Source organism: Ctenocephalides felis, unplaced genomic scaffold (assembly GCF_003426905.1).
Source record: "Ctenocephalides felis isolate EL2017-DRISC unplaced genomic scaffold, ASM342690v1 CF-g0.4_SCAFFOLD_03046, whole genome shotgun sequence".
NCBI lineage: Eukaryota > Metazoa > Arthropoda > Insecta > Siphonaptera > Pulicidae > Ctenocephalides > Ctenocephalides felis.
The window spans coordinates 19,579-47,443 of NW_020539200.1; the positions used below are offsets into that span (position 1 = coordinate 19,579).

At 36.0% G+C, this 27,865-nt stretch overlaps 2 protein-coding genes across 2 annotated transcripts; both read right to left on the minus strand.

The window, feature by feature from the left end:
• Positions 1-17,354: 17,354 nt before the first annotated feature.
• On the minus strand, positions 17,355-18,161 carry LOC113381740 (activity-regulated cytoskeleton associated protein 2-like). The gene has a single exon (XM_026620468.1). The coding sequence runs from the start codon at positions 18,159-18,161 to the stop codon at positions 17,355-17,357; it is 807 nt and encodes a 268-aa protein (XP_026476253.1).
• Positions 18,162-21,405: 3,244 nt separating this feature from the next.
• LOC113381741 (activity-regulated cytoskeleton associated protein 2-like) lies at positions 21,406-22,212 on the minus strand. The gene has a single exon (XM_026620469.1). It carries the CDS (start codon positions 22,210-22,212, stop codon positions 21,406-21,408), a length of 807 nt encoding a protein of 268 aa, XP_026476254.1.
• Between the last annotated feature and the right edge of the window lie 5,653 nt (positions 22,213-27,865).

Sequence of the window (27,865 nt, forward strand, 5' to 3'; positions counted from 1 at the left end):
GGGAAGACGAATTCGTCGAGTTTTTGTTGTGTTTCGGAAAAAATGGGCAACCCTTATAGTTGGCGGGATGTTCGTCGCCACAAAGGAAGCAGCAGGCTGGAGTGTCCTTTGGTTTTTTACACGCAGAAGTAGGATGATCATCACCACATTTTAAACATGCATAAAGGCGGTTGCAATATGTCCTAGTATGTTCCCAGAGCTGACACCTATGGCACTGGATAACGTCCTTGGTTCGTCTTGGCGGTTCAAAAAACACTATTTGATTCATTAGCTTGTCAATTTTGTAAATTGCCGAATTGTTACTATTTGGTTCTAGATCCACAAAAAATATATTTAACGTTTTTTTTTTGTGATGCGTTGTTTCAAGTTTGTAATGCTTCTCACTGTATGTCCGTATTTCTCGATGGCTGTTTTGATTTCATTTATATCGGTTGTATAATGCATATATTTGAGCACCACTCTAAATACACGCTCGCTGCTTATTTGATAGGTGTGGAATATAATTTTGTTATTTTTCATAAACTTGACGGCATTTCTATAAACGTCTGCGTCAGTGACGTTAATTTTAACCATATCATTAGGCAGAGTTTTCGTGACAAATTGACCCGCTTGTAAAGCGGCACTAATTGTTTACATCATATCGGCAAAATCATTGACAATATATATAAATTGGAGGCGGTTTTACGGTTACAGCAGTCTGACTGTTTGCTGTGTTTGTAGTATTAATACCGTTACCGGTGTTACTTGGCGTTTCGTTTGATAATACACTAAATTTGTTGGTCAATTCCAGAGGATTGATTTTTGTACCACACACTTTACGCTTTTTAGCACTGCACGGAACTGTCTGCCACTTGTGTGTATTTGCCGGCACTGTATTTGTCACTGGATTAGCACTGCTACTACACGGCTGCTCGATTGAGTTGTTAATATTTGGAGATGTTGTTATTTCACTTTGATCACTTTGATTTTCGATGTAATTATAAAACATATCACTATCATCATCAATTGAGTTCAATATGTTCATAGCCGACGCAATTGTTGTTCCAAGTGATGAACAGTTAGTGTTTATATTTATGTCAGGCGGTCGGCCAGGGGCCAGTGGCGTAACTAGGCCATCCGGGGCCCGTGGCAAATTTTTTTGATGGGGCCCCCCTATCAGTAAAATCAAGTGGTTTTAATTTACTTTAAAAAAACTCGAAATTTTTCAACGTGTTAAATGTTATATAAAATATATCCACGATTTGTAATGAATTGTATTGAAAATGAGTAAATCTACTTCTACTTATTCATATTTTATGGTTTGAAATAGGAAATTATTTAAAATGTATGTATAAAAAATTTAAAAAAAAAATTAAAATGTATAAGTACAAAAAAACATAAAAATAAAAATAATTATAAGTCAAAATTAATAATTTAAAAGTACAGTTACTGCTTGTTTTGAAAATCAAACATATTTTTTTTAATTTTTAATTAGCTTTATAAGCTACATGTTAAGTTTGATATTTTGTTTTTACAAACAGTCTTTACAATTCATTCCTTTGCTAATTTTTGAACAAACTACTAAATTAATTTTGATTTTTAATTCGCATAATCTATTCAAGAAATGACTTAATAAAAAGTTAGTTTTCTATTAGTCATTTTTGCATACTATAGAGCTTCATAAATATTAAAGAAAATATTAAAAAAAAAATCACAACACTCTAAAATTATATTTTTACATTCTTACACGCTCATGGTTTTTTTTCGAAATTAAATTTATTTAGAAGAAAATTTTCATGTTTATTCTAACTTTTGTTATTAGTGAAATAAAACCAAAATTTGTTAGATTTTACTAATTTTTACGCGTATTTGGGTCCCCCGTGGCCTGGACAAAATAAAACTCTTCAAAATAATAATCTTACATTCCTCGCGTACTTTTTTACGCGTATTTGGGCCGCCGTAGCCTGGACAAAATAAAACTCTTCAAAATAATAATCTTACATTCCTCGCGTACTTTTTTACGCGTATTTGGGCCCCCGTGGCCTGGACAAAATAAAACCCTTTTAAAATAATAATCTTACATTCCTCGCGTACTTTTTTACGCGTATTTGGGGCTTCCGTGGCCTGGACAAAATAAAACTCTTCCAAATAATAATCTTACATTCCTCGCGTACTTTTTTACGCGTATTTGGGCCCCCGTGGCCTGGACAAAATAAAACTCTTTAAAATAATAATCTTACATTCCTCGCGTACTTTTTTTACGCGTATTTGGGGCCCCCGTGGCCTAGACAAAATAAAACTCCTTAAAATAATAATCTTACATTCCTCGCGTACTTTTTTACGCGTATTTGGGGCCCCCGCGGCCTGGACAAAATAAAACTTTTTAAAATAATAATCTTACATTCCTCGCATACTTTTTTACGCGTATTTGGGGCCCCCGTGGCCTGGACAAAATAAAACTCTTTAAAATAATAATTTTACATTCCTCGCGTACTTTTTTTACGCGTATTTGGGGCCCCCGTGGCCTGGACAAAATAAAACTCTTTAAAATAATAATCTTACATTCCTCGCGTACTTTTTTAACGACATTAAATTTGATTGAACGAAGTTTTCATGATTAATTCGTTTTCATAATTTTTTTTATATTATTAATGTTTCTTACGGACGTTGGGGGTTCCCTGGTTTGGGGGCCCCGTATATTTGATACGGCTGATACGGCGGTAGTTACGCCCCTGATTCTTACGAAAACATACTTTTCAAATGAAATAAAGTATTAGAGTATAATGTAGAAACAATATTTCTGAGCACGCGACCTCTTGAGCCGGGGCCCCCTTGGGCCGGGGGCCCGTGACATTTTGCCACCCACGCCACCCTATAGTTACGCCACTGGCCGGGGCGATCGCCTACGTTCGACGCCATTGTCCGTATGACTCAGTCACTCAGGTATACAATAATTTGTTTTGATTGATGTGCACTGGTCGGTGTCCCGAACAGAACTGATAACAATTTATTGACTTCTAAATTTCGTTTCTAAAGACGTTAATCTCTCTCGGTTCGTTCAATCAAAAAAAAAAAAAAATTAAAATTTTTATATATTTTTACGTTTCGAAGGTTTCTGAACATTTTTGCGTATCTTAGAAAAACATTAATGTGTGTGTGTTTGTTTGTGTTCAGATACAAATCTTTGTAGACGATTTCGTGAATACGGAGGACCCGATTTGAATAATTCAAAAAGCATTCGATTCGCATTGACAGGAGGTTGTGCTGATTAGTTTTTTGGAAAAGGGAGGTGTAGTCGTTCCGAAGATATAGGGCAGAAAATGCCAAAAATTGCAATTCAGTTTTTGAAAAACCGGAGCGTCCGATTTGAAAGAAAGTCTAGAGGTTATGAAAATCCAACAGAAAAAGAAAAAAAAAGACAAACAAAAATGATCATTAGACATTATCACATCAAATTATAAGATATTGTATGGAACAAATTATGTTTACATTTCTATGGGTAGTAGGGTAGGGCGGGTCTAGATGAGCAAATTTTTACCTAAACGGATGTAGCTCCTCAATGAAAAGTCTCAATAAATTGCTATACGGCTTAATGGATTTGTTGTTTATCGCTTAACAAAAGTGTTAATACTATTTTTTGGTAATAAGTAAAATTTAAAAGCTACAGCTGTTTAAATGCAAAAAGTCAAGTATGCTCAATGTGCCCCATAGGTGGGGCTAGTTGAGCACTAAGAAAGTATATTGAAATCATAGGTTCAATGTCGATTAGTGATGAAATAAAATAAGTTCTTAATATCCAGTTCTATATTTATAGTCTTCATTGACAAAGAAAACACAACTTATAGTAGTTTGTTTTGAATAATTAACGAAAAGTAGAATCAACAAAACAATATCGTATCTTAGGAATTATTTTACCATTATATTCAGTATTTTTGTTTAAAATTATTATTTCTTTATATTATTACTCATAGACTTAGCTTAAATCTCAAAAATAATAAACAGAACGCCCGTGAGCCTCACTCATTTGTCCATTTTGTGTTTCTCGTTAACGTAAAAGCGTTAACGTTTCATCGTAACGGACGTCGCATCTCACGCTATGGACAGGTATGTCGGCCCTTACATCCGTTCTACGATTATTAGTATTTGTTTGTAATCTTCTATCGTTGATGGCAGGCGCTTCATTTTAGTTTCAACAAGTTTTTTGATGTTAAATTTAGTGCTTTAGTGGATGATTAATGATTAAATTATTTTTTTTGGGTTAGTATTTTATTGAATTGGTTATTTTCCTTATTAATTGGCATCAAGGAACTTTGACAGCATTCTATTCTGTATTCGCATTGATCTTATTGCTAAACATTCGTTAACGTTCGTGTCTTTTCTATAATTTTGAAACATGATATTGATTCATTTTTAAACTTAATTATTTATTAGATAGATTACTTGGTGAGTACGTACTTTGGTTTTTATCGATTTTGATTTAAGAAATAGGTTATGACTTGCACACGCCTGTCATAATTTAAATTTTTTTTCTGTGGCCATTTTATGTTTTCTTTCAATTTGATACGAATTAAAATATATTTTTATTTCTGTGTATCAAATATTATATTATTCTATAATTTCAGATGTCAGTGAAGAAATACTATTCTACATGATGAAGGATTATGTGACCATTTCTGAACAAAATCATACTATATTTTATAGTTATTCGAGGTAACTTGAGTATTAGGTCATTTAAGGTAAGTTGCTGCATGTTGCTCCTATCAATTAAGTTAATATTGATCACTGCAATTAAATCCGTTTTATTCTATAGAACATATTGTCTACAGTACGAAAAATTTCAATATCATCATCAGTATCAACTAAAATGATAAACCTTAAGCCGGCCACAGACGTAACTGTATGCATGTGCAACTGAATGAATGCGCAACCAGGCGTATTTTGACAGTGCCCACAGACGGCTCAAGTTTATGTTCAAGTATTTGCGCAAGCATATCACAAATGTCAAATAATAAATGTCAAAACATAACCTAAAAATATGTCTTTTTTATTAATTTATATATTTACAGCATCAGAAGAGAATTCAAAGTGTACATAGGGCTAATTTCATAACTTTTAATTGTCGATAACTCCATAAACTTGTATTATGAATTAGCTACAATGTAAAATAGAAACGAGACATGTGCTGCCACAAGCGGCCAACGAATGAACTTGCCGACTTGAACGATTGCGCAATTAAAATAATCGAAAAGTGCTCATGCCAACTTGCTTGCACCAGTCTGTCAAGTTGCGCAAAAAAACACCCCACAGACGCTACAGAATACATGTGCAAGTCGCAGGTTGCGCAAGTATACAGTTACGTCTGTGGCCGGCTTTAGTAAGCTGATATGTGTCATATATAAATTTTGCAACTGATTGGTGTTCTAGCCGTTTGATCTGTAATCTATTAATGGTGGCTCAATCAAGTTGACAAAGATGCTTTTATTTTGGAATAGTCGCTAATAAATGTTGCCTGTTTAATTCTGACTTTAGTAGTTAATGCAGTGGCTTCCAATCGTTTCTTTCTTGCGCCCCCCTTTCGATAGAAAAAAATATTGCGCCCCCCTAATTTTTCTAACAATTTAATTTAAATATACTTAACTGAAATTATGCCAAATAATACACAATATTTTCAAAAAATGTACATACAAGCATAACTATTGTTTATAAGAAGAAATAATTTGAAATTTAATGAAAACAAATCATAGAAAATCAAAGTAATGCGAAAATTGGTTCCTTAGAATAGTCATATGATTGATGATAAGATCTTTACTTACTTCTATTTCATCAGTAACACAAGTAATTTTAAAAGTGGGAAATATGTCAAAGTTATTAGTTCTCATCCTAGCTATCCACAGTTTTAATTTTTTCATAAAAACCTTAATCTTGTCTTTCTGAACAGAAGCATGAATTTGAGATCCTTGCATTGATTTAAAGTTAAATTGCTTAGTCTTTGAAAAATATGAACTAAATATGCAAATTTTGCAAAGAAAGTACATTTTCTTTGGTACTTCGTATTTCTCTTTCATATGATATGCAGCAACACAGTCTCCAAGATGTGATGCAACTTCACAAGACTTTTATTTTTTTTTAACGTTATTTAACAGCATTCAGAACATATTGTTGAATTTCACAAGACTTGCACAATAAGTTTGTTGCTCTTCTTTTTTTGCAAAGTGTCCTAAAACAAACCTGCTTCATCTTTTTTGTCATCAGCAAGAAATATAGCAATTTCTTAACAATTAAACACTGCACTGCACTATTTGACACAATATTAATACCAAGCTATCAATAGTTCAAACATTTAAAACTAATTATGAATTAGAGTTAAAAAACTAACATTTAAAACTAATTCAAGTTCTATTTAAAACTAATTATGAATTTTAGTTAAAAAAAACTACATTTGTGTACATAGTTGTTGAAGTCTAAACGCTGAATGTGTGTACTTTTTTAAAAATGTGCAAACTGGTAAAAACATATGGTTACGGAAAGTAATTATAAGGGACACTTTTATTCAGTAATAATATTGTTTGAAAAATTGTCGAGGAATATTTTGTAATCATTGCAGAGTGAAAGCTGTCAGGTCTCTTGCCTATTTTAGTAGAGAGAGGGTGGTAGGAAAGATAATTTAGGTATCGACCTGAGTAAGTTGGTTCATGATACCAATTAGTAATTGTTATTGTTTTCACTGTAAAGCTGTAAAACTAGGAAGCTGATGGAATTGTTATTTTCAATTTCTAGAGAGTTCATTGGGGTGCAAAACATTTGGAAATAGAAGTTGTTGTTGAACTCAAAGAAAGTGTTGTTAATAATGAATTGAATTGTTTCTCCGAACCAGTGCAAGGAAAGAGTAGTGTGCGCGGAAATGTCATGCCATTTGGCGGTAATGGCTTCAAGAATAAGGTCTAAGGAAACATTAGTGAATAAAGAGACTACATCTAAACTGATTAAGGTAAACGTACACTATTCCGGGATAGTACATTATTACGGGAGTTTTTCATTTTGATCGCAAAATAAGAAAACAGTCGGTGAATAATAATTTTAAACAATACCACATAAACTATAATTCGAATCTCATCAAATGAGCACGATTTTCCATTTTAAATATTAGTTTTTAAAACCATATAGAGCTTCTGAACGCATCTGTCATAACCCGATCGCCATTACGTACAGTCCCGTTGTTAGTTAGGTTAATGTGACGCTACAACTGCTTAAGATTTTTATGTGACACTGGTAAGCTTATTCAATATAAATTTGTGATATTATTGTTAAGAAATAATAAGTGATAAGTTTTATAGTTAAATCGAGCAAATATGTTTTAAGAAAGTGTCAATTTTGTGACTCCCGTAATTAAGTTCACACAATTGAGGCATTGAACGTTATTCCGTGAGTGTCACGCAATTAGGAAAAGTAGACCTGAATTATTTTAGTCTTTTATTCTCAATTATGCTTAAATTTAGTGGTGTTTTTGGTGTTACTAAGTTTGGTGATGACCACAGAATATTGTGACCTAATTACGGTATATGTTCTTTTTAATTTTTAACCCTAATAATTGAGTTTGAAATGACTACTCTTTAGCAAGAAAATATATGATTTTTTTACTTATTTCCATTATTCCCATATCCATAAAATATGGTAGTAATGAGAGAATCAGATGTTTCTTTTATTTCATCTACGATAAATCATTTGTGTAATGTCAAAGCTTATAGATACACTTGTTTTCTATCAATGACGCACGATATTTATAGAGCACGAATCACTAGTGTGCGGGTATGTGTGTATGTATGCAGCGAATTAGGGACATATTCGTAAATACGGTAGTCTTGATTTGCTTAATTTTTGCAACGTACTTGACAGTTTATGTAAATTTTATGTATAAATATATAACTTTTAAATATTTTTTTTAGTTTTTCAAAGTACCGATGGCTTCAAATAAATATTCACATGAAACCCTAGAAAAGGCTTTAAAAGAAATTCGCGATGGTACTTTATCTGTTTACAAAGCTTCCAGAACATATAAAGTTCCCAATCAAACCTTATATGATAAATTACACGGAAAATACAAAAAGCAAGGTCGTGCAGGAGCTCCAGCAGTGCTGACCCCCGAAGAAGAAAACCTTATTGTTGAATTTGTTATAACGATGGCTCAAATGGGTTTTCCTGTAACGAAAGACATTTTATTAAATTCTATACATAAACTGGTTGCTGAACTCGGTCGGTCTAACAAATTTAAGGAAGGATATCCAGGTCGGCATTGGTATGAGGGTTTTCTTAGAAGAAACCCTTTGATTAGTAAAAGAATATGTCAACCCTTGACTACGACTCATGTCAGTGTGAATGAGGTGAAAATTAGGGCATGGTCCAAGCGAGTTGAGAAATATTTTCAGGAAAATGACTTTAGTGAGCTTTTACAAGACCCATCTAGAATTTTTAATTGCGATGAATCTGCATTTTTTCTGTGACCAAAAGGTCAAGCTGTTTTAGCTAAAACAGGTTCCAAATCTGTACATTGCAGATCGGGAAATGATGAAAAGGAATGCCTTACAGTATTGATCGGCGCTTCTGCAGATGGGAAGTTGATGCCAGTTCTGTCATTATTTCCTTATAAGAGGATACAATCTAACATATTAGCAAAATACCCGAAAACCTGGTCCATAGGCAGAAGTGATAAAGGGTGGATGACCAGCGAAAACTTTTTTGAGTATATTGGAAATGTTTTCAATCTTTTCCTTATAAACGAAAATATTGAAAAACCAGTTGTTTTATTTTTGGATGGTCATGTTTCGCATTTGTCCTATCACCTGTGTAAATTATGTAGAGAAATTGGCATTATTTTGGTTGCCTTATTGCCCAATTCAACTCATATTTTACAGCCTATGGACGTAGCGGTTTTTCACAGCTTAAAAAGTGCCTGGAGTAGAAATGTATATTCTTGGCGAATAGAGAATAATGCACGTCGTACTAATAATACTCGGAACCTCTAATGATAAGACTGATCAACCAAAGTACCTAGTCAAAACTATGACTATGAGCGGTTTTGCAAATGGAAGAGTTAACTGGCGTTGGCCTGATAAAGACGATGTGTTAGATTATGATGCCAAAGATATAGTGCAAAAAATAAAACCACCAATTCCAGTAAATAAAAGAGGTGTATTTTCTGTACCTGATTTCATCTAGTAAATTTAAGGACTTTAAAGATTATTTACATTTGTTGATGAAATTGTTATTTTTATTTGGTGTTTAAATTTTTTATTTAGAGTTTAAAGTATATATTTAGATAAAGTTTATATTTTCATTAAATAAGAAATATAGTTTAATAAGAAAATTATGTATTAACCCTCTAGCTAATTGTTATATGATCTCATACTTTAAATATATTTTGAATGTTAAGTAATAGATATATTTATGCAGATTTAGGATTGATAATTGAATACATAAATTATATCCTCTTTGTTTCATATTTTTTATTTGATTTATTTTTTCATTCCAGTTTGATTTATTCATATCATTTCCAGTGTTACAATAATTACTGTAATTTTGATACCAGCTTTTATTTCATTTTTGTTTTGGAAGTTTTATAATCACTTATACTGTTCAAATTTCCATGAAAATATATTAAATGTGTGTTTAAAATTATATCAAAATATTATTTTTCAATTAACCGTACTTTTCATAACCTACAAATATATTTATCAAGGCATTACGATCAAAAATGTATGCTTCGAGCGCTATCACGGAATAGTGTACAACGACTCCCGGCATTAGGTTCATGAACCAAATTTTATCACGGAATTAGAGACAAACGCGTGGTTCACAAAAATGCCGATTATTTCTATAAATGACGTTCTACGACGAAAAATCTTGTTTTATAATAATCTCAAAGGTCTAATTAATAAAATATAACAGATTTAGTTCGTCCACTTGCCTATTTTCTCTAAAATTTGTCTTTAAAGTCAAACGTTTCTTAACATCCCGTAATATGGTACGTTTACCTTAGTATGTAGTTACCCGAGTCGAAATTTAAAATCTTTTAAGTACTCAAAACAGTTCCGAAACGTGAGAATTAACCGCTTTTCGCCATATAAATTTAAGATCTTTTAGGTACATTAGACCCCACTTAGTGCAGTTTTAGGAACGTAATTTACCTGAAAGAGCCTACATTTTCAATATAGCTACCTTAATATAGCTACTTAAAAGAGCATAAATGTCAAAACTGTCAGGGTATAAGTTTGAGGTTAGGTTATTACGATTTTAAAATTTTCCTGAAATTTATTGAAAATGTAGGTAGGTCATAGGCCTTATAATACATATGGAATGCAATTATATATGTATTTATAAGGTCTTTGAAGTAGGTACATATATAAATAAGTAATTTAAACACATTTTATATTTATTTTTTATTTGCACGCTTATTGGCACAACATTTATTTACATAATGTATATATGACTTTTTGTCTAGCATAAATTTTAATCGACGGCACCAATCTGGAAAAAATAATACTTGCATTAATACTATTCTAATATTTTTATAAACATTTACAAATATCAATTTATTTCATTAAAAACAGTTTAGATTCATGTGCATAAATTATATTTCAGTTACGTAGCTGTTAATGTTTTGCAAATCCTCAGTAGATACTTAATAATAATATGAATTATATCAATATAAGCATGTTTAAAAATTTACCAATTAACCCTCCAAATAAATTTTGATCAATTGGAGGCCGCTTACTCCTCATCCCAGTGGCTGAGAAGTTTTTTAACTGCTCCCCATAAACGAGAAGCAGCACCACCTCCCTTACTACATTCATCCAGCCATTTTCTGTTCCGTTTGCTTTGGACATTTGCTCAGTATATATTTTATTTTTGGGAAGAAAGAATCCACATCCTGGAGATATTTCTTCCTACAGAATTAAACATATTTAGTCCTAGCATTGAAAATATCTTATAAAAGCAAGCATTTTATTCATTAATTTACCATGTTTTCTCTAGGAGTGTAGAAGCATGCTGGAATCTATAAGTAGAAAAAAGATTGTTGATTGGAACATAAATTATATCCTTAATTACATTATCTTTATTTACAGTGTGAACTAAAAGTCAATTTGCTTTTGAATGGTTCACATATGGAGTTTGTGTACCTTTTAAATAAAGAAAAAATACAGTGCACTCTGCATAAATATTACATGGTTTATGAAGAGAAGTTTAAAACTACCTTGAAATTATAATTGGATTCTATCATTGCATTTGATTACATATTCTCGATCTTCTCCGCCTCATTCTGTGTTTTATATGCAACCTCCAATGCAGCTAGCCACACACGTGCACTCTCTATTATTTCCGGGGTAACTAATTCAATAGGAATATGTAGTTATTCAATATAAAAACATTATTTTTAAAATATTATACTCTACCTTTAAAAGAAATTGTCAGAGGGACTGCTTTAACGTGGTCCTTTGAGCGCTTGAGTTCTGCTGATTTAGCAGAACTACAACTCTCTTCAGAATCACTTTCATCAATACTAATTATTTCCTGAATCTCATTAAGTGTAGACTCAGGAGCTCCATTAATAAGAAGCACGTTTCTTTGGTCGTCAACAGAATCAATGGGTGTATCTTCAAGTATCACATACTCCTGATCAACATTTGTGAGGCTACTAAGTACATTACCACCATCAAAAACAGTTGGCTTAACCCTCAGCCTGCATCTATGACTTTTCGATTCGATAGAGCAACTATCTGCTCTACCTTTCGATTTTCTTGTAAAGATGCATTTTCCTGAACAATATTTTCCATAAATATTTTGTTAGCAGGAACATCTAAGTCGCCATCCACACTAACAATCATATTGTTCAAGAATTGCATATCATCTAAAATTCAATATTTTCAGTTAAAAATAAATTTAATACATTTTATGAAATAATCATTGAAATATACATACCGCTAATAGCCAAAACCTTTGCTTCGCCTTTACCTGCCTTAACATTATTGCCTTTTTTCCACTTTAATTCTGTGATTGCATTCACATATCTATCTGTAGGGCAAATACTCCTAAAAGGAAATATATCCGTACAACGTGGATTTGATTCCAACCACAACACTAACGCAAACATTTTTGTTCTAGACATTTTTTAAAAATTTAATAAATTTAAATAGTACAATTTAAACGAAAACGAAACCCAACAAGTAAACCGCGCATTGCTCAGATTTGTATCGTTATGTACGAGGTGTGTTCAAAAAGTACCCGGAATTTTTAAATTTCGCGGGTCTGGAGTGTCTGATTGCAAAATTTTTTTTTATTGTGTTGGTATACATGCCCCTAAAGTATAATGAAATTTTCAGCTATATTCACTGTTTACTTTGTCTGTGGTAGTCGCTAAGGTTCGACGTGTTTTCTGAGCTCGGCGATTTTTACAATGGAAGAATTGAAAAGTCAAAGAATTTGTATTAAATTTTGCGTAAAAAATGAAATAAAGTGTAACAAAGTATGTGAAATGTTACAAAAAGCCTATGGTGAGTCTGCTATGAAAAAAACAAGTGTTTACGAGTGGTATAAGCGTTTCCAAGATGGTCGACCCAGCACGTCAACAAACGATGAAAATGTGAAAGAAGTGGAAAAAATGGTTATGAATGATCGCCGAATCACAATTAGAGAAGTTGCTGATGAAGTTGGCATATCAATTGGCTCATGTCATAACATTTTTTCAAATGTTTGGGCATGAAACGAGTGGCAGCAAAATTCATTCCAAAATTCCTCACTCGTCGTTGCTTGTTCGTAATTTTTTGGCCAAAAACAATACCGTAGTCATGCCCCAACCTCCATATTCACCAGATATGGCTCCGTGTGACTTTTTCCTATTCCCAAAGTTGAAGAGACCCATGAAAGGACGGCGGTTTTCCTCGATTGAAGAAAATCGCTGAGAGTGCTCAAGGACATATCAAAAAGTGAATATCAAGGGTGCTTCGAAAATTGGAAAAAACGCTGGCATAAGTGTATTATATCTGGGGGGGACTACTTTGAAGGGGACCACATTAATGTAGACGAATAAATAAATATTTTTTTGAAAAAACGAAAATTCCGGGTACTTTTTGAACAGACCTCGTATTAATGCGGTAAAAGAATTGTAAAATTGCAACCAATTACTATAAGCGCCATCGAATGTTGGTAGCGCTATATTTGGAAGCTTAATATTATTTTCAAAACCGTGTGATTGCTCGCTTGCAATCGAGCTGCTTGACTCCGATTGTGGTATTTTATTAATTAAAGAATTTAAAATTTCTTTTAATCGATCACAAGTATCAATGACTTCGGAGAGATCGATCTCACATAACTTATTCCATTCCACCTCGTCGTCATTGATAGTAATTAAATTAATTATTACGTTTTCATAATCTTTATTAACTTCCCGTAGGGTAAGTTATTGTAATGGGCCGAAAATCGGAATTGAAAATTTTTACATTTCTCGACGTTTTGAAGGTTTCTGAACGTTTTGGCATACCTCAGAAAAAATGGATGTGTGTGTGTGTGTGTGTGTGTGTATGTGTGTGTGTGTGTGTATGTATGTGTGGATACAAATTTCCAGTCACGTTTTAGGGCGCACGGATCAACCGATTTGAATGGTTCAAAAAACATTCGATTCCTATTGATTGGGAAAAGAGCTGATTAGTTTTTGGCAAAGGCAGGTCCAGCCGTTTCGGAGATACGGAGCAAAGAGTGCAGAAAATAGAAATCGAATTTTTGAGCGAACGGAGTATCCGATTTGAATGATCTAAAAAACATTCAATTAGTAATGATTGGGAGAAGTGTTTATTAGTTTTTGGCAAAGGCAGGCCCAGCCATTTCGAAGATACGGAGCTAAATATGTAAAAAATGGCAGTTTTTGAGAGAACTAAGCGTCCGATTTAAATGATTCAAAGAACTTTCTGCTTGTCTTAACAAAATAATTGATTTTGAAAAAAAAAATTTTGTTCCAATTTTTTTTTTGTCTTCTTTTTTTTTTTTTTTTTTAGTATTTTGTATATCGAAAATATTTCAGATTTTATTTTTAATTCTGACTATAGTTCTAATATACTTTAGAAATAATTTCAACTCTGCAATTCAGTTTATATAATTCTTATAAATATTACACAATGTTACATTTGAAAACATTCAGTATACCTCGAACATTTCGTTACGGTGCGGGAAGTTCCAGCAATTTGCCTTAAGGCACGATGCCATAATTGCCTCAAGACAGAATTCCACTTACAGCTAGTTTAAAGTATTTAATTCATCTAAACGATTACCGATATCACGTAGAATCTGCGTAGAAGAATCTCAGCTGTTCCGTTCGGTTGCTCCGTCCACACGGTGTTGACACTTGTTGTTTAATTTATTTATTTTATTTAATAATTTGATTTATTATTAATAAAATTTTATAATGGAAATAGTATTATTCTTTTGAATTTAGTAATTTGATTTGTGATTTTATTAAATTCAATCACTGAATTTTATTCATTTATTTATTTTATTATTAAATTTAATCTTTCTCATTCTATTAATTTGATCTTAATTTAATAACTCACTTGAATTTATTAATTTTAATTTTGATTTTATAAACTATTTACTTGAAATTTATAATATTATTAAATTTAATCACTTGCACTATATATTTGATTTTGTAATGGGGTAGGGTTAGAATAAATGAATTAACACAATTTCAACACTACCGTCACTTTATTTATGGGTATGTAGGTACAGAACACGGAAAGAACATATATAAATATATATACAGTCACTAAGTCAACTATGCTACGCGTACACAAGGAGTAAAATTGATGAAGTCAGAGTTACTTTATCGCACTAAGAGTTTACACAGCTTTCTTATTCGTGCGTCCGCACAGAATATCACTAAGTCCAAAATTATTAAATGCCTCTGCATTCAATATCACTAAGTCCGAAAATTATTAAATGCCTCCGCATTCAATTCACAAAGTCCGAAAATTATTAAATGCCTCCGCATTCAATATCACAATAGAAAAGTATTAAATGCATCTACACTTAATAACTTTTAAAACCGTTTTTGTTAAACTTAACAAAATAATTCTAATATCTTAAGCCAACTTGTTAATCTTGCAGGCGCAATCATGACAAGTTCCTTAAGGTATTAGGGCAAACGCGACTAAAACACTTTTGACTAATTTCTTAGTTTTGTATGGCCTTAAATACTAATTGAGCTTCTCCTACTCCTGTAGTGGGGTTGATTTCTTGGCGAGGGTGATGGTTCCTTCGCGTCCTTCCGGAGATCGTCGTCGGTTCATCTCGCCAAAATCTTCGGGGGATGAGATGGTCATTGGTCTATGATGAACTCATCTCGCTGAGGTCATCAGTAATAGGCTATGGTGCATTTCTCTTCCGATGACGTAAAATGTGTAAATATTTTGGTCTTTCTCACACCCTTGTTGAGTCACAGGGCAAAAGTCGTATCTTTTATCTTTCTTTTACTTGCGTTGACTCACAGGCTTAAGATGTTATCTTCTCGCTTAGTGCAAATTACACAACTCTTTCATCTCTCTCTAGCGTTGTGCTAGTTCGTACGCGCTGAGGTCATCGAGCGCCCTAGGATCCTCCGTCCTTATCGCGCTTATGCCAGAGCGTATGCTGCATTGTGCTTTCACGCGAGACCCTTCGTTCATCGTTGTATGCGTAACTTTCTCTTGGTGACGTCATTTGTATTTTTGTGCGTTGTTGACGAAATATTTGCGTATGGCAAATTATACAAATATATTATGAAAAATATTAATTACTATTTGACTAATGGTTGTTTATTAAATATAGAATGTTACAGACTTCCCCTATGGACCTACAGTCGTCTCGGCGGAGAGTCCATACATAAAACATTCTATTGGGTCGTAGTCCTCTTCTTGGGTCGACCGCGTTTTCTCATCGGAATCTCAGGTGTGATGTTTTCATTACCTAAGAAAGGTGATAAGGCAGATGTGTGGAAGGTGCCTATGATTTCGTCTGTATTATCAGGGCGTCCTACTTCGTAGCTGGTCGGTCCTCTCTGTTGTAATATTATATATGGTCCGTCACGTCGAGGAGCGAGTTTTGACGTGAAACCTCTCTTCGCGTTGCTCAGCGTATGCGTGGCTACCTATACTCTGTCTCCTTGACTGTATGCTTGACCAGGCCGCCGTTCTTTGTCTGCGTATTTCTTCCGCATATCTTGATGTTTTTCTTGGGTCTCTCGTACCTGTTTGAAAGTGTCAGCCATCTTAAGTAGATACGGTGTGATGTCTGGTATGGGGTTTTCTTTCTCGATGATCGCCATAAGATCTCTGTAGACATCGTCTGTTGTTCGAAGTTCGCGCGCCAAATTTAAGTACGCCGGAGTATACCCCGTACTCTTGCATATGGCTGAGTTCATCGCGAATCTTATCGCAGGTAACTTCCCTGGCCAAGTCGTGTGTTTCTCACCCACTAAGATAGCTAGATGAGGTTTTAGATCGCGGTTGCGTCTCTCATTTTCGCGCAGACTCAGCTCCTTGGCGTTCAAAGAGGCTATGTGAATTGTAGGGATGATCGTAGCCGAGCGAAAACAGGTATCGAACAATGCATCCAAAGTGTTCGTCCTTCTTCTCCGTTGGCGTAGCTGAGCGAAAACAGGCATCAAACAGTGCGTCTAGTACCTGTCGATCATCTGTTTCATCCGTGTCTATTTCTTTTTGTGTTGGTACCGGAACGCTCACGGCAGCCTCATTAACATGCTCTGCTGACCGTGTTACTTCGACTGTCCCGAAAATTTCATCCTCTGCTGCGAAAGGGTACTTTTGTGTCTGGTCCGAAAAGTTCCACATGCGGTACTTCATATCTAACACAAAACCGGCTTTGTGCAAGAAATCCATGCCTAGCAGGCTGTAGTTTCCTTTCGCTTCCGGAGTCACGACAAATTCCGTTGGCACTGGTCTGTCTTCTAGCCGCACAATGGTCGTCGTCTTCAATATGGGTCGAAGCTTCAACTCTCCATCAGCCATCGTCATTGTCATCATTGACGGTTCAAATTGATGGTTCGTTGACTGCAGTAGTTTGTATAGCGTTTCTCCCGCGATGCTCTTTTCTGCGCCGGTGTCCACAAGTGCGTAACACATTACGCCTTGGATTTGTGCTTTAATGACGGGTCTGGAGCAAGGATCTTGAACCGCGGATTCTCCTGGTTGACGGTTCCATCTCAGATCACGCTTTTTTATCCAAGCCAGGCGTCTAGGGCAGAATTCTTTCAAGTGACCCTTCTTCTTGCAGTAGCTGCATTTTCCTGGCTCTTGTGTGGTCAGGATAAAGAATCCGACTCTTTGCGTGGTTGCTGCCTATGAAGTTGTTGGAGGAGAGCAGACCGGGCACTTGCTGCGGATAACCCCTGCCTTGCCGCACCCATAACAGGAAATACTCGCTTCGCTGCGAGTTTCTGGCTCCTCCTTCTTAGGACTCTGTTTGGTCCCTTGGCGTTTGCGACATTCTGTGACCGTGTGTCCAGTGTGGCCGCAGAAAGAGCAGATTTTCCGTCTTTCCACCGGATTACTCCCTCCCTTTTCTGCCTCGGAAAGGTTAGCTTCCACGTCGCGAGCTCTTTGAAGCAGCTCATCGAATGTATTGACCGTCGTCCGTGGGATGCGTTTACGGATCCGCATATGCAGTAGTCCGTAGAGCATGTCAAGCTGTATATCTGTCGAGATATCGTAGGGCAACTCCGCCAGCAGTGCCCTCTTTTGGCAAACGAATAGGTCGGTACTCACCTTCTTTTCTCTGCGAGTGCCAAAAAATTCTATATAGACGCTGTGCGGGGGTTTACTTGGGGCGAACAACGTCCTTATCAAGTGGATTGCCTCGTCGAACGTATTGGCCCCCGTCTTCACTTCTTCCCACCACGTAGCCGCCGTGTCCTGGAGAAGTAGTGGTAGCCCCTTTAGCGCATTCTCGTCCGAGGTGCCATCCAAGTCTTTGTACAAGACGATGGTAGTTGTGAATTCCTTCACTTTTTCAGGAATTTGCGTTCCGTTGAACCTGGCCGTGCACCTGGCAAAGCTGCCGGTCACCAAGCCTGTCCATGTGTTAGATTGTGCGCTTATCGCTCCCATGAGTTGCTGCAACATTTCTTCTGACATGGTAACTGCCATTTTTCCGTTTCTGGCCACTCGGTTGGGCGCCAGTTTGTAATGGGGTAGGGTTAGAATAAATGAATTAACACAATTTCAACACTACCGTTACTTTATTTATGGGTATGTAGATACAGAACACGGAAAGAACATATATAAATATATATACAGTCACTAAGTCAACTATGCTACGCGTACACAAGGAGTAAAATTGATAAAGTCAGAGTTACTTTATCGCACTAAGAGTTTACACAGCTTTCTTATTCGTGCGTCCGCACAGAATATCACTAAGTCCAAAATTATTATATGTCTCTGCATTCAATATCACTAAGTCCGAAAATTATTAAATGCCTCCGCATTCAATTCACAAAGTCCAAAAATTATTAAATGCCTCTGCATTCAATATCACTAAGTCCGTAAATTTTTAAATGCCTCCGCATTCAATTCACAAAGTCTAAAATTATTAAATGCCTCCGCATTCAATATCACAATAGAAAACTTAATAACTTTTAAAACCGTTTTTGTTAAACTTAACAAAATAATTCTAATATCTTAAGCCAACTTGTTAATCTTGCAGGCGCAATCATGACAAGTTCCTTAAGGTATTAGGGCAAACGCGACTAAAACACTTTTGACTAATTTCTTAGTTTTGTATGGCCTTAAATACTAATTGAGCTTCTCCTACTCCTGTAGTGGGGTTGATTTCTTGGCGAGGGTGATGGTTCCTTCGCGTCCTTCCGGAGATCGTCGTCGGTTCATCTCGCCAAAATCTTCGGGGGATGAGATGGTCATTGGTCTATGATGAACTCATCTCGCTGAGGTCATCAGTAATAGGCTATGGTGCATTTCTCTTCCGATGACGTAAAATGTGTAAATATTTTGGTCTTTCTCACACCCTTGTTGAGTCACAGGGCAAAAGTCGTATCTTTTATCTTTCTTTTACTTGCGTTGACTCACAGGCTTAAGATGTTATCTTCTCGCTTAGTGCAAATTACACAACTCTTTCATCTCTCTCTAGCGTTGTGCTAGTTCGTACGCGCTGAGGTCATCGAGCGCCCTAGGATCCTCCGTCCTTATCGCGCTTATGCCAGAGCGTATGCTGCATTGTGCTTTCACGCGAGACCCTTCGTTCATCGTTGTATGCGTAACTTTCTCTTGGTGACGTCATTTGTATTTTTGTGCGTTGTTGACGAAATATTTGCGTATGGCAAATTATACAAATATATTATGAAAAATATTAATTACTATTTGACTAATGGTTGTTTATTAAATATAGAATGTTACAGACTTCCCCTATGGACCTACAGTCGTCTCGGCGGAGAGTCCATACATAAAACATTCTATTGGGTCGTAGTCCTCTTCTTGGGTCGACCGCGTTTTCTCATCGGAATCTCAGGTGTGATGTTTTCATTACCTAAGAAAGGTGATAAGGCAGATGTGTGGAAGGTGCCTATGATTTCGTCTGTATTATCAGGGCGTCCTACTTCGTAGCTGGTCGGTCCTCTCTGTTGTAATATTATATATGGTCCGTCACGTCGTGGAGCGAGTTTTGACGTGAAACCTCTCTTCGCGTTGCTCAGCGTATGCCTGGCTACCTGTACTCTGTCTCCTTGACTGTATGCTTGACCAGGCCGCCGTTCTTTGTCTGCGTATTTCTTCCGCATATCTTGATGTTTTTCTTGGGTCTCTCGTACCTGTTTGAAAGTGTCAGCCATCTTAAGTAGATACGGTGTGATGTCTGATATGGGGTTTTCTTTCTCGATGATCGCCATAAGATCTCTGTAGACATCGTCTGTTGTTCGAAGTTCGCGCGCCAAATTTAAGTACGCCGGAGTATACCCCGTACTCTTGCATATGGCTGAGTTCATCGCGAATCTTATCGTAGGTAACTTCCCTGGCCAAGTCGTGTGTTTCTCACCCACTAAGATAGCTAGATGAGGTTTTAGATCGCGGTTGCGTCTCTCCACTGGATTGGCTTGTGGGTGTTATACCGAAATAAGGTGCTGTTTGATCCCTAGGCAGTGCATCGTATGCTGCATGACTGCACTCACGAACTGGAATCCGTTGTCACTGATAAGCCTTCTTGGGAACCCGAACCGCAAGAAAACTTCATCCACTAGTGTTTTCGCACATTCTTGAGCTGTTGCATTTTTCAGTGCTTTGCGTTCCGTGGTGCGATAATTTCTTTCGGCCGGAGTCAATAGGCGACTTGCATACTCCACTGGCCTTTCGTCGGCGCCTTTTCCTTGCAGTAATACTCCCCCTAGAGCGTAGATGCTTGCGTCGGTTCGCAGGGTGTATTGTTCCATCTCGTCTGCCTGCCTCAGGATAGGTCATTAATGCTTCCTTGAGGAGATCACCGTTCTTGGAGAGTAGCTGCTGTACCTTCCATCGATCTTCTTCTGGGACTGAATGTCCCTCATTTTCGCGCAGACAGCTCCTTGGCGCTCAAAGAGGCTATGTGAATTGTAGGGATGATCGTAGCCGAGCGAAAACAGGTATCGAACAATGCATCCAAAGTGTGCTGTTCGTCCTTCTTCTCCGTTGGCGCAGCTGAGCGAAAACAGGCATCAAACAGTGCGTCTAGTACCTGTCGATCATCTGTTTCATCCGTGTCTATTTCTTTTTGTGTTGGTACCGGAACGCTCACGGCAGCCTCATTAACATGCTCTGCTGACCGTGTTACTTCGACTGTCCCGAAAATTTCATCCTCTGCTGCGAAAGGGCACTTTTGTGTCTGGTCCGAAAAGTTCCACATGCGGTGCTTCATGTCTAACACAAGACCGGCTTTGTGCAAGAAATCCATGCCTAGCAGGCTGTAGTTTCCTTTCGCTTCCGGAGTCACGACAAATTCCGTTGGCACTGGTCTGTCTTCTAGCCGCACAATGGTTGTCGTCTTCAATATGGGTCGAAGCTTCAACTCTCCATCAGCCATCGTCATTGTCATCATTGACGGTTCAAATTGATGGTTCGTTGACTGCAGTAGTTTGTATAGCGTTTCTCCCGCGATGCTCTTTTCTGCGCCGGTGTCCACAAGTGCGTAACCCATTACGCCTTGGATTTGTGCTTTAATGACGGGTCTGGAGCAAGGATCTTGAACCGCGGATTCTCCTGGTTGACGGTTCCATCTCAGATCACGCTTTTTTATCCAAGCCAGGCGTCTAGGGCAGAATTCTTTCAAGTGACCCTTCTTCTTGCAGTAGCTGCATTTTCCTGGCTCTTGTGTGGTCAGGATAAAGAATCCGACTCTTTGCGTGGTTGCTGCCTATGAAGTTGTTGGAGGAGAGCAGACCGGGCACTTGCTGCGGATAACCCCTGCCTTGCCGCACCCATAACAGGAAATTCTCGCTTCGCTGCGAGTTTCTGGCTCCTCCTTCTTAGGACTCTGTTTGGTCCCTTGGCGTTTGCGACATTCTGTGACCGTGGGTCCAGTGTGGCCGCAGAAAGAGCAGATTTTCCGTCTTTCCACCGGATTACTCCCTCCCTTTTCTGCCTCGGAAAGGTTAGCTTCCACGTCGCGAGCTCTTTGAAGCAGCTCATCGAATGTATTGACCGTCGTCCGTGGGATGCGTTTACGGATCCGCATATGCAGTAGTCCGTAGAGCATGTCAAGCTGTATATCTGTCGAGATATCGTAGGGCAACTGCGCTAGCAGTGCCCCCTTTTGGCAAACGAATAGGTCGGTACTCACCTTCTTTTCTTGGCGAGTGCCAAAAAATTCTATATAGACGCTGTGCGGGGGTTTACTTGGGGCGAACGACGTCCTTATCAAGTGGATTGTCTCGTCGAACGTATTGGCCCCCGTCTTCACTTCTTCCCACCGCGTAGCCGCCGTGTCCTGGAGAAGTAGTGGTAGCCCCTTTAGCGCATTCTCGTCCGAGGTGCCCTCCACGTCTTTGTACAAGACGATGGTATTAGTGAATTCCTTCACTTTTTCAGGAATTTGCGTTCCGTTGAACCTGGCCGTGCACCTGGCAAAGCTGCCGGTCACCAAGTCTGTCCATGTGTTAGATTGTGCGCTTATCGCTCCCATGAGTTGCTGCAACATTTCTTCTGACATGGTAACTGCCATTTTTCCGTTTCTGGTCACTCGGTTAGGCGCCAGTTTGTAATGGGGTAGGGTTAGAATAAATGAATTAACACAATTTCAACACTACCGTTACTTTATTTATGGGTATGTAGATACAGAACACGGAAAGAACATATATAAATATATATACAGTCACTAAGTCAACTATGCTACGCGTACACAAGGAGTAAAATTGATAAAGTCAGAGTTACTTCATCGCACTAAGAGTTTACACAGCTTTCTTATTCGTGCGTCCGCACAGAATATCACTAAGTCCAAAATTATTATATGTCTCTGCATTCAATATCACTAAGTCCGAAAATTATTAAATGCCTCCGCATTCAATTCACAAAGTCCAAAAATTATTAAATGCCTCTGCATTCAATATCACCAAGTCCGTAAATTTTTAAATGCCTCCGCATTCAATTCACAAAGTCTAAAATTATTAAATGCCTCCGCATTCAATATCACAATAGAAAAGTAATTAATGCATCTACTCTTAATAACTTTTAAAACCGTTTTTGTTAAACTTAACAAAATAATTCTAATATCTTAAGCCAACTTGTTAATCTTGCAGGCGCAATCATGACAAGTTCCTCAAGGTATTAGGGCAAACGCGACTAAAACACTTTTGATAAATTTCTTAGTTTTGTATGGCCTTAAATACTAATTGAGCTTCTCCTACTCCTGTAGTGGGGTTGATTTCTTGGCGAGGGTGGTGGTTCCTTCGCGTCCTTCCGGAGATCGTCGTCGGTTCATCTCGCCAAAATCTTCGGGGGATGAGATGGTCATTGGTCTATGATGAACTCATCTCGCTGAGGTCATCAGTAATTGGCTATGGTGCATTTCTCTTCCGATGACGTAGAATGTGTAAATATTTTGGTCTTTCTCACACCCTTGTTGAGTCACAGGGCAAAAGTCGTATCTTTTATCTTTCTTTTACTTGCGTTGACTCACAGGCTTAAGATGTTATCTTCTCGCTTAGTGCAAATTACACAACTCTTTCATCTCTCTCTAGCGTTGTGCTAGTTCGTACGCGCTGAGGTCATCGAGCGCCCTAGGATCCTCCGTCCTTATCGCGCTTATGCCAGAGCGTATGCTGCATCGTGCTTTCACGCGAGACCCTTCGTTCATCGTTGTATGCGTAACTTTCTCTTGGTGACGTCATTCGTATTTTTGTGCGTTGTTGACAAAATATTTGCGTATGGCAAATTATACAAATATATTATGAAAAATATTAATTACTATGTGACTAATGGTTGTTTAATAAATATAGAATGTTACAATTTTAATTTAATAATTTACTTTGATATTTTTGCGGACTGTATGCTACTGCTTGATTAATTTACTTGAACGTCCAAAAGATCACTTAAAATTATTAATATTATTTATTTGTGTCCTTTGGAAAGTTATAAAAGTCCAAATGATAAATATCCGGTTCGTTTAACCGAAATGTTAAGGCGCGAAGCTTAAAAATTACTTCGACGTCTAACTGGGCGATGTCGATTCACTTCTCCTAACCACTACACTTTTAAATTTGTTCTATAATTGAACTACTGGTGTGATCGGTGATTATTTAAGTAAAAGGCGACGTTTAATATTAATATGTTTATTATAAAAAAAATATGATGAATAATGGCATCAGATAGTTGGCGTTTCTATACTGAGCTCTAAACTTATACTAAATAAAAATGATTCAAAATTGAAATTAACAATATTAGCCCCGCCCGTAAGAGGCGAGTTACATTAATTTATAAATCTGAGTGGGATGATTTTTTAGGCTTATTTCAAGTCATTTTGCAGACACATAAAAAAAACTAGCGACACATAAGTAACATCAAAATTAAAAATATCTCAAGTTACTAATGCATTTTGCACTTGAAGTGTGAAATGAGATGCAGACAGTCGTCTGCATCGCCAAGCGACAGGCTATCGTACCAGAATACGAGATAAAGATAATACGAGACGATACGATACCCTTACAAAAAATAGTTCAGATTATACCACTATTGGGAATCCTTAACACTTACCTATGACTAATTGCATCATTTTAAGGTTGTTGACTGCTAGATTCTTCTTGCGACCAAACCACGAGCATACGGCAGCCAGATCTTTTGTAAAAATTTTCTTTAATACGTTCCTAACATATTCTGCAGGTTTCTTACCACCTACTCTCAAAATATATTTTTTCTATAATTAAAATATAAAAAGTTAGTACAAAATCATCTTATTTATATTATATTTTAAATACAATGTGAGTATAACAATTCCGCAATGCAATCATCCTTTTCGAGCATGTCGTCACAACAATTTATTTCCACTTGTGAATTTACAGTAAATAAACCATTAAACATATTGTTCCGGTCTACATCTGGTTGTTTGGCGGAAGTAGCATTTTCAATTATTTTTTGGAGTGTGATTTTCATATCTGCTAGCTCTTTCATTAAATAATCAAATTTTAAAAATATATTTTCACCTCCTGTACATTTAACTACAATTTGTTCGGAAGAACATATGACTATGGAGTCATGACAAGGGGACTTAAATAATCGCCCTCAGTTGATGGTGTAGAACCAGAGCCGTGCCTGGGTATATGGCCGCCCCCAGGATAACATTAAAAAAAGCTACTTTAATTTTTAATGTTTATTATTATACACAGGGCATCAAACTTCAAAAAAATCAGTTTTTGGTTAACCGAAATCGAGAACGAAAAAAAATATTGGTTTTGTTCCCAAAACCGGTTTCTGAAAAGCAATTTAAGAAAAAAATGCACAAAATAAACATTTTTTTATTTAAAATTTAGACAAAAATAATAACATGAAAAAAAGTAATTATGGTATTGGTATTATAATCACAGACAAAATTATCAAACATAAAGAACATAGGAATACGATAATTTAAAATCCTCGGTGTCGCTCAGTGACAATTTAAAATTATTTGATTTTAAAAAATCAAATTTTACGTATTATTTATTGATATTGAAAATAGTAAAGGTTTTTGGTTAATTAACCGGTTTCATAAAATTCTTTCGGTTAGGTTACCGGTTAATTAGGGAAATCTTTCAATCTTTCAATTATCGCGATTGAAAGTGAAATTGCTGAATCTTCACGAAGCAATTATTAAATAAAGTACATATTAAAAGTTAATCCTACGGGATTTTTACTGACAAAATCGTCAATTGCTTCGTGAATATTTAAAGATTCAGCAATTTCACTTTCAATCGCGATAATTGAAAGATTGCTCATACGTTCTTGCGTCATGGAAGTACGTAGGTAATTTTTTATGATTTTCAATTTAGAAAAACTACGTTCTCCAGACGCAACTGATACAGGCATGGTCAATAATAGTTTTTAGCTTGTAGATTTCCTATCTTTTATAATTATTTTCAATGAAATTAACTCTTCGTATAATTGTGCTCCGTTTATGTCGCACGATTCGCCATCCTCGAATTTATTATGAAAGTCGAAGCAACTTTTTTTATGTCGTCCTCTCCTATTTCAACAAATTTATTTAAAAATCCGAAAGACTGTTCGAAATTGGATAATGTTTCAAATCGGGTAGTAACAGATGAAATGGCTGTATCCAATATTACATAGAAAAAATTAATTTTGAAATTTTTTTTAGCAGTTAACTGAATATCCTCATCTCCTTCATAGTCAAATTGTTTTCGCTTATGGCGTCGACGTAGATTAATTTCAACAGGAAATTCCGGTTGTATTTCAAGTGATTCACATAATTTATCAGCAATGTTTAAATACTTTTCGAAATTTTCATCATTTCTAATACTTTGGAAAAAAATTAAAATATTATTAATATCAGCACATGAAGTAAGATTCCAAGAAATGGTCTGCATCATTTTACTAATAATATTTACTTTTTCTAAGATTTCGTACCATATTACTGTGGAACAAATAAATTTGTACGATTTAATTTTCATTGCCAAACATTTAGCTTCATGTTGACCTATTGGTGTTGAACATTCTTTCGCTAGTTCTATTAGGCTGTCATAAATTTCACCTAATTCATGACGCAGTGGTCTAATCGCCTTAATCCTTGATTCTCACCGGGTTACGCTAACTTGTTTTACTGTTAACGATTTTACATGCTTTTTTTAAAAATTTTCCATCGAAAAGGTGATCCGGAAAAGTAATTGTATATTGCTGATACATTACTAAAAAAATCCACAGTTGAAAAAGAAACTTTCGCTGTATCATTGACGACCAAATTTAATGTATGCGCGTTGCATGGCATAAACAAAGCTCGTGGATAATTGTCCAAAATTCGTTTCTGCAATCCAATATGTTTTCCAGCCATATTTGATCCATTATCATACCCCAGGCCTCTCATATCGTTAACATTTAATTTAAGAGAGCTTAATTTTTCAAGTAAAAAGTCGTAAAAAGCTTCTCCAGTACTTTTTTGAGCTGGAGAAAAACCAACGAAATTTTCTCTCACTTCTACTTCGTCATTTTGAATATGCACATATCTCAAATTATTGTAATTTGCTCGACATGTCCCATGTCCGGCGTAGAATCCAAAATTACTGAAAAATATTTGGCGTCTTTTATTGCTGACAAAATATATTTTTGAATTTGCGCTGCAAGGATACTAATTATTTCATTTTGGAAGCGATTTCCCGCATAATGTGGCATATGGTTATTTAAAGCAACTGATTGTTGAATGCGATTTATGTGATCTGCCATAACATCATCAAATTTTCCTATCATTTCAATTGCTTTTAGAAAATTTCCATTATTGTTTTCATACAATCTGCTCGAGCTACCTCTAAACGCTATACCCTGTACTGCCAGAAATTGTACCACAGATATCATGCGTACGACAATTTGATACCATCGTTTTTTCTCTGCGTCATAATACCGTTGCAAATTTTTATCAATTGTAGTTTTTGTTTTTTAAATTTAATTCCAAATTTTTCCAATTGGTGCAATTTCCGATATGCAGCGATGTTTTTTCATGACGAGATAAATTATCAGATGTGTGTTGCCAATCATTGAAGCCTTCATTAACTAATTTTATTTCTTGTTTGCCAAATAATTTACAACAGAAGCAAAATATGGAATTCGTTTTTGGAGAATAGATTAACCACTCACGATTAAATTTTTCACCATTTGGCATTTTTCTATAGAAATAAGTTGATGAAAATGATCTTCCCAATTTATTAATTGGATATGTAGATTGTTTATTTTGTATGGGTCCTTTTTCGATTAATATATCCAATATTTTAGTGGTAATTGTTAAAGGTCAGCAAGCTGGATCATTTAAATCCATACACATAGCAAAATATGCTTTATCAATTTCAGCGGTATCGGTATTGTATAGATAGATATCCTTATTATCTTCTGTTTCCATTTCGTCGATACTACTAGTATTGTCATTAGTCTTTTCATTTTCGACGGATAATTCATTTTCAATTTTATCGCAAAACAAATCATCAATTGGATTTAATTGGCTACTACAACTACTTTCCGGTTCTGGCGATTTTACTAAAAACTTTGTTAATGAGCCAAACATTTTTTTAGCTTCATTTTGCTTTTCCTCTCGCTTTCTTTTATATTGCGCTCCAGACAATCTTTTCGTTTTCCTTTCAGACATTCGTAGGCCTTTAAAAATGTAAATGAGCAGTGATTTTAAATTT

Excerpts from the sequence above, each read along its gene's own strand:
- LOC113381740 (XM_026620468.1), bottom strand. The coding sequence starts at position 18,161 with ATGGCAGTTACCATGTCAGAAGAAATGTTGCAGCAACTCATGGGAGCG.
- LOC113381741 (XM_026620469.1), bottom strand. The coding sequence starts at position 22,212 with ATGGCAGTTACCATGTCAGAAGAAATGTTGCAGCAACTCATGGGAGCG.